This window comes from Atractosteus spatula, chromosome 7, assembly GCF_055471065.1.
Source record: "Atractosteus spatula isolate fAtrSpa1 chromosome 7, fAtrSpa1.hap1, whole genome shotgun sequence".
NCBI classification, from domain to species: domain Eukaryota; kingdom Metazoa; phylum Chordata; class Actinopteri; order Semionotiformes; family Lepisosteidae; genus Atractosteus; species Atractosteus spatula.
Window position 1 is genome coordinate 15,636,129 of NC_142712.1, and position 16,674 is coordinate 15,652,802.

At 40.0% G+C, this 16,674-nt stretch overlaps 2 protein-coding genes across 10 annotated transcripts in view; one reads left to right on the top strand and one right to left on the bottom strand.

Moving 5' to 3' along the window:
* Positions 1-13,661, top strand: part of LOC148830631 (protein furry homolog) — a 101,973-nt gene extending 88,312 nt beyond the window's left edge. For 6 of the 9 annotated variants that reach the window (XM_088920577.1, XM_088920582.1, XM_088920578.1 and 3 more), the window contains 11 exons: positions 1,123-1,323; positions 2,163-2,306; positions 3,274-3,440; positions 4,512-4,716; positions 5,244-5,393; positions 5,800-5,898; positions 6,671-6,754; positions 9,177-9,194; positions 9,940-10,050; positions 11,762-11,964; positions 12,247-13,661. In XM_088920577.1, coding sequence (XP_088776703.1) covers positions 1,123-1,323; positions 2,163-2,306; positions 3,274-3,440; positions 4,512-4,716; positions 5,244-5,393; positions 5,800-5,898; positions 6,671-6,754; positions 9,177-9,194; positions 9,940-10,050; positions 11,762-11,964; positions 12,247-12,505 — 1,641 coding nt within the window. In that variant the 3' untranslated portion in view covers positions 12,506-13,661. Of the gene's footprint in view, positions 1-1,122; positions 1,324-2,162; positions 2,307-3,273; positions 3,441-4,344; positions 4,717-5,243; positions 5,394-5,799; positions 5,899-6,670; positions 6,755-9,176; positions 9,195-9,939; positions 10,051-11,761; positions 11,965-12,246 lie in introns of those variants that run through there. The other 3 variants (XM_088920581.1, XM_088920585.1, XM_088920584.1) reach the window with 2 other exon arrangements.
* A 1,269-nt stretch (positions 13,662-14,930) lies between these two features.
* zar1l (zygote arrest 1-like) lies at positions 14,931-16,545 on the bottom strand. The gene is made up of 4 exons (XM_088920586.1): positions 15,901-16,545; positions 15,736-15,828; positions 15,581-15,655; positions 14,931-15,074 (listed from the first exon to the last, which is right to left on the bottom strand). The coding sequence occupies exons 1-4, from the start codon at positions 16,543-16,545 to the stop codon at positions 14,931-14,933; spliced, it is 957 nt and encodes a 318-aa protein (XP_088776712.1).
* Positions 16,546-16,674: the final 129 nt, after the last annotated feature.

The window sequence follows — 16,674 nt, forward strand, 5'->3', positions numbered from 1 at the left end:
CAGTACCATCTCAAAAAATAGAAAAAATATTGTTAACAGTTTGATGGAAACATTTATACAAAATCTTTGAAGTCAAAAACAATTTACTTATGGAGGCTTTTAACATGACATAGTAATGTGCAATAATAGAGCTATCTCAATGAATGCTTTTGCTAACATCATGCAGTTAGTTTAACAAATCTGGTTGTAGTGACTTAATGCACTTAAAATCAAATATGTACAGGCTGCAATAACCATATGGTTGAGTAATCCCAGTCTGAGCAGTAGAAATGTTCTTTGTCATTTAGATGCGTGGTAGGCTGAGCTGATTATATCAGTCATCTAGTGAAATCACGACAAAGCAGCATAAACATACATTTTTACTCAGATTTCAGGTTTGTCATCAATTACCTATAGTGATAGCCAACATGTACCGAACCACTGAAACCTTAATTGTGCTGCATTCATTTTTTATACTGTTTTAATGACACACTTAAAAAATAAATTGCTAATCCAAAATCAAGTCAGCATGCATTTTCAGTACACAATTCTGTATTAACCAGCAGAACATTCTTTTTTATTGAATCTGAGCTTTTTAAATTTGTTACTAAAGCTCCTACTTCATGGTGGCAACGATAGGTGCTTGAATAAATTTAACTGTGTGCTTGAATTTCTTGACAAAAGTCTGGACTTTCGCAATTATCAGGCATTAAATCCAGTTAATGTACAGCACCTGCATTTTTCTTCAATTTTTCTGAAGTTTCTTTATTTCCTGAAGTTTTTCTCTTAAAATAACATTATCAGCAGGAAGATGCGCCTTGTAGCTTGAGCTGGAGCTTTGCTGAATTTGGACAGCTACTGACAGCCACGGTTTATGTCCTTACCAAAAGTGGCATGGCACCGAATCGAATCAGGGAGTACTGCAGATAGACTACTGGGGTTAGAAAAAATGCAAATATTTAATCAGAATGGCAAAGGCTTAAACGACCAACTGCCATTTTTTGTTGTGCTGCTCGATCGGCTTACCTTGAAACATTCTTGGTAGACTGTGTGCCCGAGCGCCTTTTTTCATGCAGACTGCAGAAAGTCAGGAAACTCGCGTCGCTCAGTGGGGTCGGTGCTGAAAGGTGCGCTGTTTTGCAGGGCGAGAGTGTGGACAACTTCAACTGGGGAGTTCGGCGCCGCTCGCTGGACAGCCTGGACAAGGGGGACCTGCAGCTCCTGGAGGAGAGCCAGTACTCCGGCAGTACGCCCAGCCTCGGCAAGATCAACCACGAGGACTCGGACGAGTCCTCCGAGGAAGAGTCCCTCACCGCCAGTCAGATACTCACACGTTCGCAGCTGGTAAGCCGCTGTTTTCCTTTTCTACCCATGTATTTTAGAAAAATTGCAATAAAGGGGAGAGTCACGTGTAGTGTTTCTCACAGCATTCGTGAAACTAATGCTATAGAGCATAGGAGAAAAGATGTCATAAGTATGGTTTCTTTATTTTAACTGGATTGTCGTAATCTTTGGTATGCTGTGGTGTAACATGTTTGCATTAATGTGTCTATCTTGACACCCAAAGTTAAAAATAAAGACCACACATTCCTGTGGGCCCACCTGTTCCTTGATGTCCAATCAGCACGCCCTTAGTCCCTCCCTCCATCACTCACTGGCTGATTCTAGAAGCTGGCTGTTTGCTTTCATTGTGCTTACAGTGCCATGCTCCAACTGATTTAAATACTGCAGTGTGCCTAGTATGAGCTCCCTGTGTGGGCAATTAGTCTAAAATGCATTGTGGCAAGGAAAATACTTCTCTTGCACTTTTCCTGTCTCTGCATATACTGAATGGTATAATAAGCTTTAGGTTTTAGGAGTAGAAATGTCTCAGTCGTTTTGACAGTGTGTTCTGGTTAATTGCTGGATAGTAGAATTGATTGGGTTAAAGGGTGGCAGAAGCTTAATTTTCAGGTCAGGTTCTCATCTTGGCTTTTGTGTGTGTGTTTTTTCCATCATGTTACAGTACTGTTGTTCTTTTGTCAGGGCTCTGTAATCTCAAGAGTCCAAGTGCAATATTGCTTTTATCATTAAACCTGCTCAGCAAAACGTTGGATTAAAATGTTGCCACGCTGAACTACAAAGGGGAGCGCAGAACCCTCTGATGACCTATAGCTTGGCTTGCTCGATTTGTGTCATTGCAGACCATGAACCTCTCTCCCTCCGAGGAGACGAACCACACAGACTCCCTGTCCACCTCCTTTGACACCACCTCTGCTGATCCGCACTCCCTGAACACCAGAACTCCTAGTTTCGAAGTCTCTCTGCCTGAAGACTCTAATCAGCGGGTGACTAAGGGGTTGATTGGGAAAGATCTGTGGGGGAATGCTAATTTCTATCGCACTCCCATCTTTGCCATATTTCCTGATGCTGCTGAACAGGACATGTTGTAATGCCAGCGTCTGTGTGGGGCAGCTTTTGGCACAGGGGGAGTTGAAGGTTTGGTGGGGGGTTGTGTGGTTGATGGGGGTGGAGGTGGGTAAATTTCTGTGCGGTCTCCTTAGAAATGACATGCCAGGTCAAATAGGGTCTAACCTTTCAAGTGTCTGTAATATCTGCATGTAAAACAAAAGCTTAAGCACTTTAAATAAGCATTTGCACGTCACGCTTTGGACTCTAAATCCTTTTCTTTAGGCTAAGCGCTGCTTTCCTTTGCATCCTCTGGGCTGACTGGGGTCTGGGTACACTAGCTGCAGGGAGGGATTCTTGCTTACTCTTTCAATAAGGCAATGTGCACAACTATTCTGTGGGCAGCTGCATGAAAGGGAAAAGAATCTGCTGGTTTCTTGGAAAACAAATACAGGAGTTGTACACATTGCCTTGTCGTACATTTTTGTACCACATTATGAAGTTCTGGTCTTGAATCTTTGCTGAATTTCACCACTCCTGGGGGCATAAAAAGCCACATGGATTGACTCTGTCCTTTGGAAAAGGTCAGTGAAACCATTAATCCTTTCAATTAGTACTAAAAACCTTAAGCCAGAAATGCAATGTAAATGTTTATTTGTAATGCTTAATGAGCATTATAAAAAAAGTGCTGTTTCAATTATATAACTCTTATTTATTAGTGTTTTTTAGTGCATCAGACCACTTTACTGCTTTGTAAAGTGCTTTCCTGTAACACCTACTGTAACTGGCAGAGGTGACTACCACCTTCAGTTATTAGAGCAGCTAGTGGATCAGTGAAAATGCCATTGTGCTGTGGATTGTAAGCGGCGCCTCTTCCAAGACTGAACCAGCATCCCTCACCATCAGGTTGAAGTCTCAGGCGAGGACGAAGATACCAATGTCCACGAGGATGACCTTTCTCTGTCCGTCAGCGAAGTGCCACCTGGCTTTGAAGGCAGCGACAGTTTCCCATTAGAAATGGCTCAGGGAGAAGACAAAGGGGCTGTAGACCTTGAGCACACAGGCCTCCCAAGGTACACAGCTTCATAGCTACTCGCACTTGAGCGTGTTTCGTCTATAAACTGCACTACATCTCAATGCGTTTTTGACATTGCTAGAAATTAGTCAGACATGAGCATTAGAGTGATTCACAAAACATTTGCTTTGCCACAAAATCATCTGGAAATTAGGACAATTTGATAACTTATATAATTTATTAATATATTGATAAAGAGCAGACAGGAAAGTATAAATTAAAACCTTATTATTTAGTGTACTTTCATAGCAGTTTCTACTTACTTTCAATTCTGAAACGGGCTTGTTTTGTAGTGGAGCTACAGACTGCCTTCACAGACTAAAACATCCTGTTTTGAAGAGGCTGACATGATGGCTCTGCTATTATGCGAGTTGCCAAACCGCGAATTGCCTCATACGCGATTGATGAATAGGGGAAAGATGTCTGTATTACACGAAACTCACGTTGGGTTATACATGATTTCATCCCCGATGTTTACGTTTTGCCTCGCAGAGTAACACAACTGAGCGAGGTGGTCCATGGAGGAATGATGCTCAGTTGCCCCACGTGCTTTGTTTTGGAAGTGCTAATCCTCAATTTTCGTGCTGTTTTCACTAAATCTTCTGCATTGCTGTAAAAATGAGTGGACAAGGTGACAAGAACGTTTCTAAGAAGCGTACTGGTGATAAAATTTCAGGTGGTTTTTCAAGATAAAGTCCTAAATTTACTGTAGTATTTCTTTCTTTATTATGAATTTAACATGTACTGTATTTAAACTGTGTTAACATTTTTATTAGGATAATTATTACATGGTAATAATTATCCTAATAAAATGGTAAAGCTTTGGTTAGCTTTTGAGTGGCTTGCCCCTAACCCTATTTTTCCCATAAGCTCTGTTATTTCCATTGCACGATGTTTTACAGGAACGCATCTTATCGCGTTATAGCAGAGACGCCTGGAATTCCTGTATTGGCGTTATGTATTGTCAAATACAAGAACCAACTGACCGCAGAGATAGTAAGTTTAAAGTAGGTCATGCAGCATGGTACTGTAAGTCCCCTGCTAAGTGAGCAGCGATTTGTGTGGTCAGTTTCAGAGAGGAGAGGGAGGACACAGAAGAAGCCCGGGCCTCTCCACTGCCCTCCCCCTTCTTCTCTGCCATCCTGGCTGCCTTCCAGCCCGCAGTCTGTGACGACGCCGAGGAGGCCTGGCGCAACCACATCAACCAGCTGGTGTCCGATTCCGACGGCTCCTGCGCCGTCTACACATTTCACGTCTTTTCCTCCTTGTTCCAGGTGAGGAGTAAGAGCATCCCCACTTCATGGAGTGGTGTAGTTCAATCCTGTTTTTAGGCAACCGTGGAAACTTATTCTTCAGGCGAACTCCAGACACCTTATCCTAAAATCTGTAGAAGAGCAACAGTGTCTGGTACTGTAGTTAAGAACTACTTCAGTACTGGTCCCAAGGAACCAACATTTTAGTTTAAATTTAGACCAGAAAGCTAGAAGCTACTTTTCCGTTGTCAAATTTAATTTAAAAAATAAATATTTAGAAGTATTTGAAAATTTCAGTGAGCACATATGTTACTCCTGTGAAATAATGGTATTTAGATTTCTTTCATCTTCTTTATTCAACAGCTTGGTTTCAGTTATTTTAGCAAGACTGAAAAGAATATCAAGGCTTTTCTATGTACAAATTAGTGACAGGCAATAGTTCAGAAAACCTTCTGTGTAGCCCGAGTTGGCCTGTGATATGATGAATGATAACCCTTCCCCCAGCTGGTCTTGAAATGTAAACGTGTAAAAAATATTGTGCTTCCCAGAATATACAAAACAAGTTCTGCTCCTTAACCTGTGATGCTGCTGGTTACCTTGGAGATGGCCTTCGTGGGATAGGGTCAAAGTTCGTGAGGTCTTCACAAATGCTGACATCATGCTCAGAGTGCCCCACACTCTTTGTAGATGCAGATACTGTGAGTATTGTGTATGACAATTAAAGAAATACTGCAGTCGGGGTCTTTTTTAATTGTCTGCTCTTCATTGAAAATCTTCCCTTTATCATTGCTATCTGAAAACATTGAAAAAGTTCACTCATTCACCAGGTCTGGCAGTGTTGACTCTTGTCAGATAACTACTGTAGTATAGCTATTCCTGAATGAAAAATAATGCCCTCTGTCTTTTGATCTGTATTATTTTTAAGGGACAATGCTAACACTTTAAAATGTTGTAAATTGAAATGTAGTAATGAAGGAATCATTTAGAAGATTGCTCATTATAAAACATATTTTGACATTAACGGGACCGTCTTCTCTCTCATTGTAAAGATTTCTGAGGATTTATTTTTGTTGTTTGCTTTTTTTTGCTATATTTTACTTCCAGATCATCTCTTACGGGTTATTAGAGAAGATGAAGTTTAGCGTACTTGAGCTCCAAGAATATCTGGACACCTACAACAACAGGAAAGAAGCAGCCATTTCAGTAAGGCCTGCTCATTTACCACAGTGATTTCTCAAGGTTTTGCAGAAAAGGGGCCTTTCAGACTGACTGGCTATAGCTGTCAGCACTTTGATTTGCTATTGTACTGGTCCAAGGACAAACTTCCTCCATTGAAACCTTATTAAGCAATGAGAAATTTAGAGTTGGCATTGATGTGTTGACATTCAGAAGGACTCCTTCAGTCCTGAAGCCACTTCAGTTACCATGAAAGCCTGTTGGGATTCCTACATACTGAGCAAACAGTGCTCTGGCAACCAAGACTTCAATGCCAGTACAAGCAGAACAAGATATACCACCTGTAATTGCTGTCCTAGCAGATCATGGCTGCAGCAGAAAAACACTACTATCTATGGCATTCTGTCAAAATATGTTTGGAAAAGGGTGTGCTAAAGATTCTTCGCTATTAAAGATGTAACGCACAACTGTTTTCCATTCCCAGCAAGGAACAGATTATCTCCCATAACAACTCATGTCAATCACTCCATGATTGTGAAGGGACAGCTGCTGATTCTTGCTTTATTGGCAGATCAAAATACATCTCACTAATAATAGCGGCCAGGACGTCAAAAGACATTTATCGATTAAGAAATAAGACATTTATGGATATAGAAATAAGCTTTTTAATAATTAAAAAAAGGTCATGGAAATCAGTCTGTTCATCTCTTTTGATTAAACACCCTGATACAAATAACCTTTAGATGACCCATAGGTTACTCGAGAAATGTACTGATTTGCAGCTTCCTCGTTTTCACAGTGGTTGAGAAACTGCAAGGCAAGCTTTCCCAAAGGCTCGGGGGATGGAGTTATTACTTATCAGCCAGGAGACTCAGAGGAAAAGGTAGGAAATGTGATCTTGTTATAAAAATAGTGATGTGTACCTGAAGCACTCTGCAAATTTAAAAATCACTGCACAATTTATGATGACACTAGCTGAGTAAATGTTAACATTGATAACATTTGACATTGACATTGAAGAATTCAGGTAACTGGAGCTTAGTTCGATGGTTAATGTGCAGTTTTTAGAGCCGGGTATTGGTTATACCTGAAGACTGGAAACAGTAAATGTTGTGTACAGAGTATTTTAGCAGGATTACGATACACTAAACTTGCTTCTGAATTCAACTAATTCAAAATATATTGGCAAGAAACCGTCCCCATTTTAAATACTGCACATTGTGTCAGTAATCAAAGCATTATTAAGGTTGTATTATTTTTAGAAAGAACTAACTACTGTTGACACAATTCCTAGGAAATCTGGCACTCTGTCCTTCTGCCCAAGCTTATTTTTATTGTATTTATGGTGGAATAATGCATACAGAGTACATATTTCAGGTGATAGGAAAATGTAATTCATTTTTTTTTTAATTTTTTATTTTAGAGAACAAAACAAAACCATTTTACATATGAACAACCATTATTCAGCCTTACATCGCAGGCACAAATTCCTGTTTGTTCCCAGGAAAATGTAATTCTAATGTATTTCTGTGGTAACTTGGAATGATTGTCTGAAATATGCACCAATTCATTTAATTATTTCTCATGCTGAGTTTACACATTGTGTACCTGGAACCTAACAGATTTCCATTTATTTTAAAACAAGGCCCAATTTCATTACTTTGTAGTTCTGATGTCAAATAAATGAACTGTGGTAGAGACAGTAAAGTGAATCATGAGATGAGGAAAAGAGATAAAGGCTTTTAAGGAAAAAACAGCTACTTTCTGTCTGAGATGATTGAAGAAAATTGTTAGTTTTCATTGTTTATTTGCTTTGCAGATACCCTTATTCACAGTGAATTATAATTGTATATTGCTTCAAAGTAAAACACAGAAAATAATAATAAAACGCAAGCTTACGATTTATAAACACATATCATAACAATCAGAAACAGATGAATGCAGGTGTCTGATGATGAGGTAATTACAACACATGCTTAGCAAGGAGGATGATTTACAATATATCAATTCAAAGAGTACTACAGATAAGCACATGGGGTTGGTAATCTTATTAAATGTTACTAAAACAGCAAAACGAGCTAAAAGGAACTTGTTTCCTCTAACGCTAATCTTCTTTCATCCTAGTTTGATAAATAGTGCAACAACTTGAGAACTAGTAGTTTGTGTTTTAGTATTGATTAAGAAAATGCTGCAAATGAAACATGATCTGTATTTTCTATCACTCATGCCACAGTTCGGAGTATTAGAGTTTTTGTGTCCTGTCCAAAGGGTTCTGGATTCAATTCTGTTATTACTAATCCAAAATGACTTCCAGTATATTTTTACCCATTTGTGCAGCTAACGTACTGATACTTTACTTTCCTTTAACATTATTGAACTAAGTTGATGTCATGTGTAAATTAACAAGGATAAATGCAAGAAGGAGCAGCTAAAATTCCATATAATTTGACTAACAAAAAAATGACAGAAAGCCTTCCTGATGTCTAATGTATAATTTCATTAAATGGCAAACTCTCCATGTTCCTGTATAAAAAAATAACAATGTAATTTGGTTCATTAAAGACTGTATTGCTATCTAAATTGATTTTCTACGTTTCCCCTACCTTTTTCTATGATGATTACAATAACTCTTGAGTAGTTCTGTGAGTGAAATACTTTCATTTTTCCTTGTATCTGTCTACTTGGCTATGAGCTTGTATGGATAACCCTAGCTGCCAAGCATTACATTGATTCCTTCATTCTGCTCTGATCAGTTTGACAATGTGACATCTGAACTCTGCTGGGCAGAAAACAGATTTTCAAGCAAATGCACCTCCCAGGCAGGTGCAGTAAAATCCCTCCACTTCAGTTCTTGTATGAAATCCACAGTGTATCATTGGAAGTTTGAATTAAGGTGGCCAAGAGAGGACACGCACAAATAATCAGTCCTCCTTCTAAACATTTAGAAGAAATCTGTGAGATTTAAAACCTGATTTTCCCTTCGGGTTAGTAGAAATAATCTGAACTAGGTTTTCCCAGCAGAGTACCTGTTCATATAAAAGGCACGACTGCTTTCCTGCTTTGCTTGAGAAAGACAAACATGAGGGCAATGCTCTCTCTGTGACTGTTTTGATGTAGCTGTTTGGAAAGCTCTGTTTACACCAACAGCTTCTCTTTTCTTGCATGTTCTATGAAATCAAAACATGATTACTGCTAATACTGTTGTCATCTGAATGGGATTGTGCTTAACTGTGCATGCTCTTCATTGATTTTCTATATTTTCTTCCTCTCACCTTTTTGTATCCTATCACATGCTTGCTGTGTAGCAAATGGAATCTCTGGCAGTAAGTTCAAGAACAGTTTTTCAATCTTTCCTGGCAATCTTTTTTGGTGGGATAAAGAAAAGATTGCCTTTTCAGACGATTATTGACGTCCTGCTACGTTTTCTTTTTAAAAACTTTCTTGTGCTGTTTGAGTTATTGCTCCTCAAAAATGGTCTCACAAAAATTCTGGCTTCCAAGAAGGTCCTGGCTTCTTTAGTTCTGAAGGGGGAATTCAAGTAGTATGTTCAAATCCTTGAGTTCAAGGGCCAACAGTTTGCTTTTTTGTATAAAACAGCACATTTACAGAAACACACCGGGACAAATGTTTTTCAAATGTCTTGCAATTTATCTAATGCCTTCATTTCAAATGGGGTTCAAATTTGAATCTGACATGTCAATAGCTTTATTTTCCTAAAATAAATAAAATGAATCTATTTTAAGGCATATTTTTAATACTTTTCTTATTTTAAATCAAGCATAGTGAAAAAACACTCAGAGATATTTAACTGCCTGTACGTCATTTAGCATATTAATATCGGTAATGTGCTTCTCTGAGAAAGGGATTTAAAGGCATTTAATCTGGCTCAAAGAGGATAAAAAGTATATCTGTCATGCACCAAACATTGTTGTGTGTAGAAGTTATAGCTAAAAATATAATATAAACATTCGTTTGTATTGTTCATAGAAATAAATGTTTGGAGTATTAACTGCACTTCTGTTTAATTCCTGTTTGTAAGAAAGGCCTTTTTATTTGTTGTCCAACCAGCAACTGGAGCTGTGTCAGCGGTTATACAAACTCCACTTTCAGCTGCTACTGCTTTTTCAGTCCTACTGTAAACTCATTGGACAGGTCCACGCCATAAGCTCTGTACCAGAGGTAGGCTGACTTCATTATTCTCCTTCCTCACATACTCACTCACAGGGTGAACAAAGAAATCATGACTACGACTCAGCCAGAACAAGGCACAGTATTCTGCATGAAACATCCTGTTCATTATTTTTCTTTGAAAGTTACAGGTGGGGATTTGAATTGGTTTAAAGTCCTAAAGACTTTTTTCCCCAAAAGTTCATGCTTTAAGGATTTAATAAATAGTGATATTCAAAGAGTTCTGCTGAGACATTTTTCTTTTTTTACACGTACCTCAGATATACAGAGATTTTCAATTCTAAACGAGTTTATTTACTTTTCACAGTGACCTTTATCAGGAGTAAGTTGCTTCCTGATATAGGAGCATGAATGATTTAGTTTGAGAGAACAACTGAATACTCTCTTTATAAGTCTTTCCAAAATTGTCTTGATACCCTACAGTATGTGGCCAGTTTGGTCTTTAAGCAATTTCTTGCTTTTGCCTTTATTTTTTTCTGTTTTATTACATTTTCAGCATAGTGGGTAACAAGTGGGTTGTGGGTTCAAGTCCCTGCTGCAGACACTCCTGTTGTACTGTATATTGAGTGAGGTACTTTACTCCTGTTGCTTGAATACACCCACGCTGTATGAGTGGAGATCAGCATTGTGGGGGGTCCTTCCTCAGTCACTCAGTAGACTGCCATCCCATTCAGAATGAACTATGGCCCATTGGGCTACTCTGACTCCAAAAGAACTCTACCATTCGATTTTTATTTTGTTTCAAACAATAAAATGATCTTATCAGTTAGTTCATATACTGCATTAGAATTAGGCATATGAACTCTGCTGTGAGGCTTTAAACCTTAAGAACAAAAATGCACTCACCAAAAATGAAAGCTTCTTTCTTTTGCTGGTTACTGCATAGAAAAATACATTTCATTTTGAAGGTGGAGTTGAGCTTGGCATACTGTTTTTCACATTGACAAACTATAGGCATTGAACCAAGCCAAAGTACTTGTTTTTTTCTGACATTTCATTATTTAAAATCAAAAGCCACCATTATTTCCTAGTAAGATAAATTAAAGTACACTTTTAGATCCTCTGAGCTGTGCTGAACAGGGGAAAACATCCAGGGTGGTAAAAGGTACAGTGCTCAGAGAAACTGACTGTTTACTTATCCTTCCACAGTACTCTTCCAGACACTTGTAAATTGTTTAGTATATGAATTGATTAGGTGTGCTTCACCTACAGTAGACGTTATAATTATGGTGTGATTCTAAACCATACTACATGAATAGCATTTTCAGTTCCTTCAATTTACGGCAACTGCTTAGTCCATGACTTGGTTATGGTTTCTAACTTACTAGGCAATGCGGACAAGGTAGGATGAACCCTGGATGAAACGCCAGTCCATTGTAGGCCATATGTATGGGGGACAATTTAGAGACATCACTTAGCAGAGTCAGCATGACTTTGGACTGGGGGATCATACTGGAGCTCTCAGAGAATACTCACACAGCTGGCAGACATTTCTGTCACAGTGCAATGTTTGGAAAGTGTTGGGAAAGGTACAGTATATCTAGGGTCCCCTAATTAAAATACTGTGCTTTTTCCGTCAGAGTAAAGAAGTGACAAGATGTCGCCAAAGGGCAGTCATGCTTCCAGGAAAAAAGTTTCACACTTCAAATGTTGCTTGTATAGTGATTTACTAACCTGTGTCCCTGCTCTGTGTCAAAACCAGCTGTTAAACATGTCCAAAGAGCTGAGTGACCTGAAGAGCAGTCTGAGGTCCGCGGCTGTCTCTATGGCCAGTGACCTGGCGGCCCAGGAGAGCCCTCGCACCCAGCCTACATTCAGCTCCTCCGAGACCGCTGTCCAGGCCGTGTTGGAGTGCCTGAAGAATAACGAGTTCACCACCGCCATCCGCTACATCAGGGAGTGTCGGTGAGAGCTTCTTAGACAGACACGCTTTCATTCTCGTTTCATTAAGACACAGAGACAGCTTCACATGTGCTTGCAGGCACACAGTGTCCATTTGACAAACAAAGTATACAACTTTCATCTTATCAGGAGACAGAATCCTTTTTTAACACTCCTCTCAAAATCTAGACCTCTGTCAGAAAAGCGTGGAATGGCATTAGTTGATGATCACATCGAAATTCGTGGTATCCATACCCACAGGATTTGGCATACTCTGATTCCATGTTTGTTCCTTTTTAATGGCAGGAGTGTGTGGCCCAATGACATCTTTGGAAGCACCACAGAAGATGAGGTCCAGACACTACTGAATATTTACTTCAGACACCAAACCCTGGGACAGACAGGCACGTTTGCACTAGTGGGCTCCAAACAGGACCTGTCTGAGATCTGCATGAGGCTGATGGAGCTGAATGGAGAGATTCGGGACATGATCCGCAGGGCTCAGGGCTACAAAGTCATCACAACCTTCCTCCCAGACTGCAACGTGTCCGGCACGAGTCTCTGACAGGAGGAGTGGAGTGCCCAGCTTTTGTTCCCACCTGGAATTGCTGCTGCTGTGGAGAGATGCCCCATAAAGTCTCTTCGCTTCTGGAGAAAATCGGACAAGCTGTCCAGAGTCTGATCACCGCTGATTTCGGATTTTTTAATGCAAAGTCGTCGGATGTGCAGCAATACGGTGTGAGCAAAAGCAGTGTGAAACCCTTCACAACCTAAACTTGGCTTTTATTGCACTAATGTTATTTATTGCATCACAGAGCGGAGGCTACCACGTGCTACTGAGATGAATGACTTCCGCACCTAACAAGGATATACCAAAGTTCTATTAACTTATTCTTCTGCAGATATTTACTATTTTATTTGTCTGGGGAAAATGTGCAATGCTTCTCTCAAGTGAAAGACTTTTACTATACAATTAAAAGAATGTGTTTTGGAATTCTAATGCTTTTGGCTACTTGAAACTGAAGAACTGTGTTAACAGACAGAATGACACGAAATATTTTTTCACTGCTTGGTTAATCCTAAGAGACTGTGTGTGTGTGTGGAACGAACTGTTAACCAGACTCGCAATTAGTGAACACTGTAATGCATCAAAATACATGAACTACTCCAAAACAAATCAATAGTGGAGAGCTACTGTTCTACAAGCGCATACTATTCTGTTAGTCTTTCATCACTTAAAAGACTGATCCTCATATTTTATACAGGTGTTGTTTGCTTTCTACTGTGTAGTCAGTTGCTCCTAGGTTTTTATTTGCATTACTAAAAAGCAAAATGCATTTAACTTAAAAGTAGATTTCTAGAATGAAAACAATTGTTCATGTCCAGTCTACTTAAACTGCCAAGCATGCATACTTTATGTATTATGAATTGTATTAGAATATTTATGAAAGTTATTCGGAAATTCTCATTTTAACTGAAAGATGCATCTGTATATAGTACAAAAAGAGTTTTGCTCAAGCTGGTAAGATTTTATTTTTTAATTTGTGCAGTAAAAATACAGAAATGTGTGCATGTAAAGAAATGTTGCACATTAAAAAAAAGCTTCCATTAGGAAGAGTATTTATGTATGTTTTTCACCTTGTAAATACTTTTACAGCTTTTGTGAAGTAATTTGGGTTGTTCTGTACACTTATGTAACAAAGTAAAAAGATCACAAATAAGTTTTGAATGGTTAAATGTTCAACTCATTTTCCAACCTCAAGGGTCATATTTACTTGAAAAAAACTAAATCAGACCTGTATTTGGAAGTGAAAAGGCAACAGATCTATTCTAATAGCTTCTTTTAAAACAAAAAAAAAAAGGCACATGCTCAAGAAATCTGAGCAGCTTTAGAAAACTCACAGTAAAAGCCCTCCACCTTCTATCAGAAAGCCACTCATTACTGGTCCTAGCCCACCCAATTCCTATCCCAGAAGCATAGTGGACATGAAGGGGCTACAGGCTTAATAGCATGCAAACTCCACCAAGAAGGAGGTGCCACAGTCTCTTCAAGAGCTTTGAAGCAGTAGGACTGACTTCTGTGCTGCCTCAGTAACAATGTTGGTTGTTCACAAATAACCATCTTGTAAGTTAAGACAGAATATCCTCATTTAAAGCTTACCAATTTGCTCCATCCAATAATGACAGCATGGCCTGGAGAGCCCCTGCATAGATCACACAAAGTTTCCTAAACCCTGGGAACATTCATTGATGAATTACACTAAACATGTTCCAAGCCTAGGAACTCTATTCAACTGAAAGGCTGCTCAGCTACTAGTGCTGACTGATCTTAAATTGCACTAAATTGGTTTCAATTCCTTAGAAGTTTTGGACTACTCTATAAAACCTGCTTTAGTAGGTCTCTCCAGGACAAAAAGTTGGAGACCTTTACCATATCAACAGCTGGTGTTAGGCTTGTAGCTATTTCAAGTTACATTTAGCGTTTTCCCCACAAATAAAGGCTATTCTGCACCACAATACAGCTGTGGAGTGGTAATTGGACTTAAGGAAAAAGGTTTTGGAACAAAAGCCACCAAGTACAAGAAGCAAGTGTTATGGGCAACCCAGACCTTCACTCTCATTGAACTGGATGGGACTTGAAAAAACCAGCTAAATTCAATTTCACAGCCTCCTTTTGATTCCGATCTTAAGCACCTGTGTAATAGTTGTCCAAAGAATAAAATGTTTAAGTACTACTGTAATGTCATTTAAAATGACAGAGGCATCTAAATCAGTCTCCACATGGCTTAACGGGGAATTTCACATCCTCACAGTAGAGAAGATCCCCAGGCCTCATATAAAAGAAGCTTAAGTTTGCTGTAGTTTATTGCACATTTTATTTACACTTTGCATTTAAAGATACAAAAATAGAATCAATCTCAGCATAGCCAACAATCAGGTTATAAAAAGCCAGTCTGGAAAGTGCCTGTGTACAAGTGGGTTGGTAGGTCTTAGACAATGTACTTGAAGCTGTAAGTGGTGTCGCAGGACAGCCTCTTTCCCTTGCAACGGCCACACAGATCCTGGCGGTGAGGCCTCTTGATGTCAATGTGCCTCTTCTTCAGCACGCAAGAGCAACGATTCTTGGAGCAGGTCTGCAAGAACAGGACATCCCAAGTTGAAGCAGTGGCAATCGTTATACACTTGTCCCATTTACAAGAAGCTACAAGGTACCATCCAGGTTCATAGAAGCACACTTTATTGCTCCTTCCTGCCCGTCATTCTTATGAAGGGGCAGCCAAATCAGGCTTAGTAATTTCACCTTCAAGCACCACTGCAATAGAGGGGCAGCTAAATTTAGTCTAATCCACACTAGACATTAATCCAACAGTTTGGCTCTTTACTGCCACAGATGGAGCCGAAACAAGTCGCACAGTGGAAGGTTTAGTAGTACGAAAAACCAACAAAAAAAAAAAAAAAAAAAAGATGGACAAGGACGAATGGGAGCTCGCAGGACAGCAGCCTTCCCCGTCGGCGCCATCGTGGAACAATTTAACCCCCCGGTGAGCTCGTAGAAAGGTCATTGCCAGCAACTACTGCTGCATGCTGTATTGTTGCGCATTTGATACTGTACATTGATTGATGGCTGCAGACAGCGTACCTGGCAAAGGATAGATTCCACTTTGTAGGGATTATAGCCCTTCTGACACTTGCGGCACAGTTGCTTGAAGTACACCTGTTGCAGAGATCGTTAGTACCATTAACGCAAATTAACTAGGACTGGGCTAGCACATTACCGCACGCACGCCAATTTACCTTATTGGTTCCTGAGATGCACCACACATAAGCGCTTTCCCATCGGATATTACACTGGCTGCAGTGGAAGAACCCATACTTCTGTTCCAGAAACTACAAGCAGAGGTCGGTTAATTTCTCTGAAAACAAACCACCAAAACCGAGAAGGGGGGCGGTGCAGCTCACCTGGAATCTGAATTTCCTTTGCTCTTGGGAGGTATTGTACACTTTATCGACCTGCTGCCGCTCATCGTGCTTCGGCTGAAATTCATGTCCATCCTCCTTGGTCGGTGGGAGAGTTTTTGCGCCTTCGTCTCGCTCGTCGGCATCCGAATCCGAAGAGAAGTCGTTCTCCTTATTTTCTTTATCAGCCAGAGTAAAGAACCTCCTATCAAACACCGGCGAGTAGATCGCAATAGGTCGAGAAAAACGGACGTTGTTCACAGGAGTGCTGGGCATGAATTTGTTTTTCATTAGCGAAGGGCTCATAGCTGGGCTCCTCGGGGGAGCCCATTTTCTCTGGCGGTAGAAGAGCGTCTTGGGTCCGAGAGAGCACTGCACAACAGCATCTACCTTAGGGTTAACTTGAACCCCGATCTCCTTTGTATTGGCTTTCCTCAGTCGAGGCGTGAGGTTCGGGTTTACCTGGGAGAGGATTGCTTTCAGTTGAGCTCTTTTGCAAATATCCAGATAATCCACAGCTTCGGGGGCGATGTAGGTTTCGCCCTTTTTATTCCAGTTCTGATGCTTTGGTTTCTGGTTGTAGTGGGTATACGGGCCATATCCTGGATAAACATTATAGTTATATGGCGGCAGTAGGAACCCTTCCATCGCACTCAGATACAGAGTGATTCACCAGCCTGTTTAAATAAGGCGTTCGATGAGCATTTGTGATTTGTGACGTGCTAATTGAGGTAATCACATTAGTTACTAAATCACAATATAATTGCGTGACGTGTT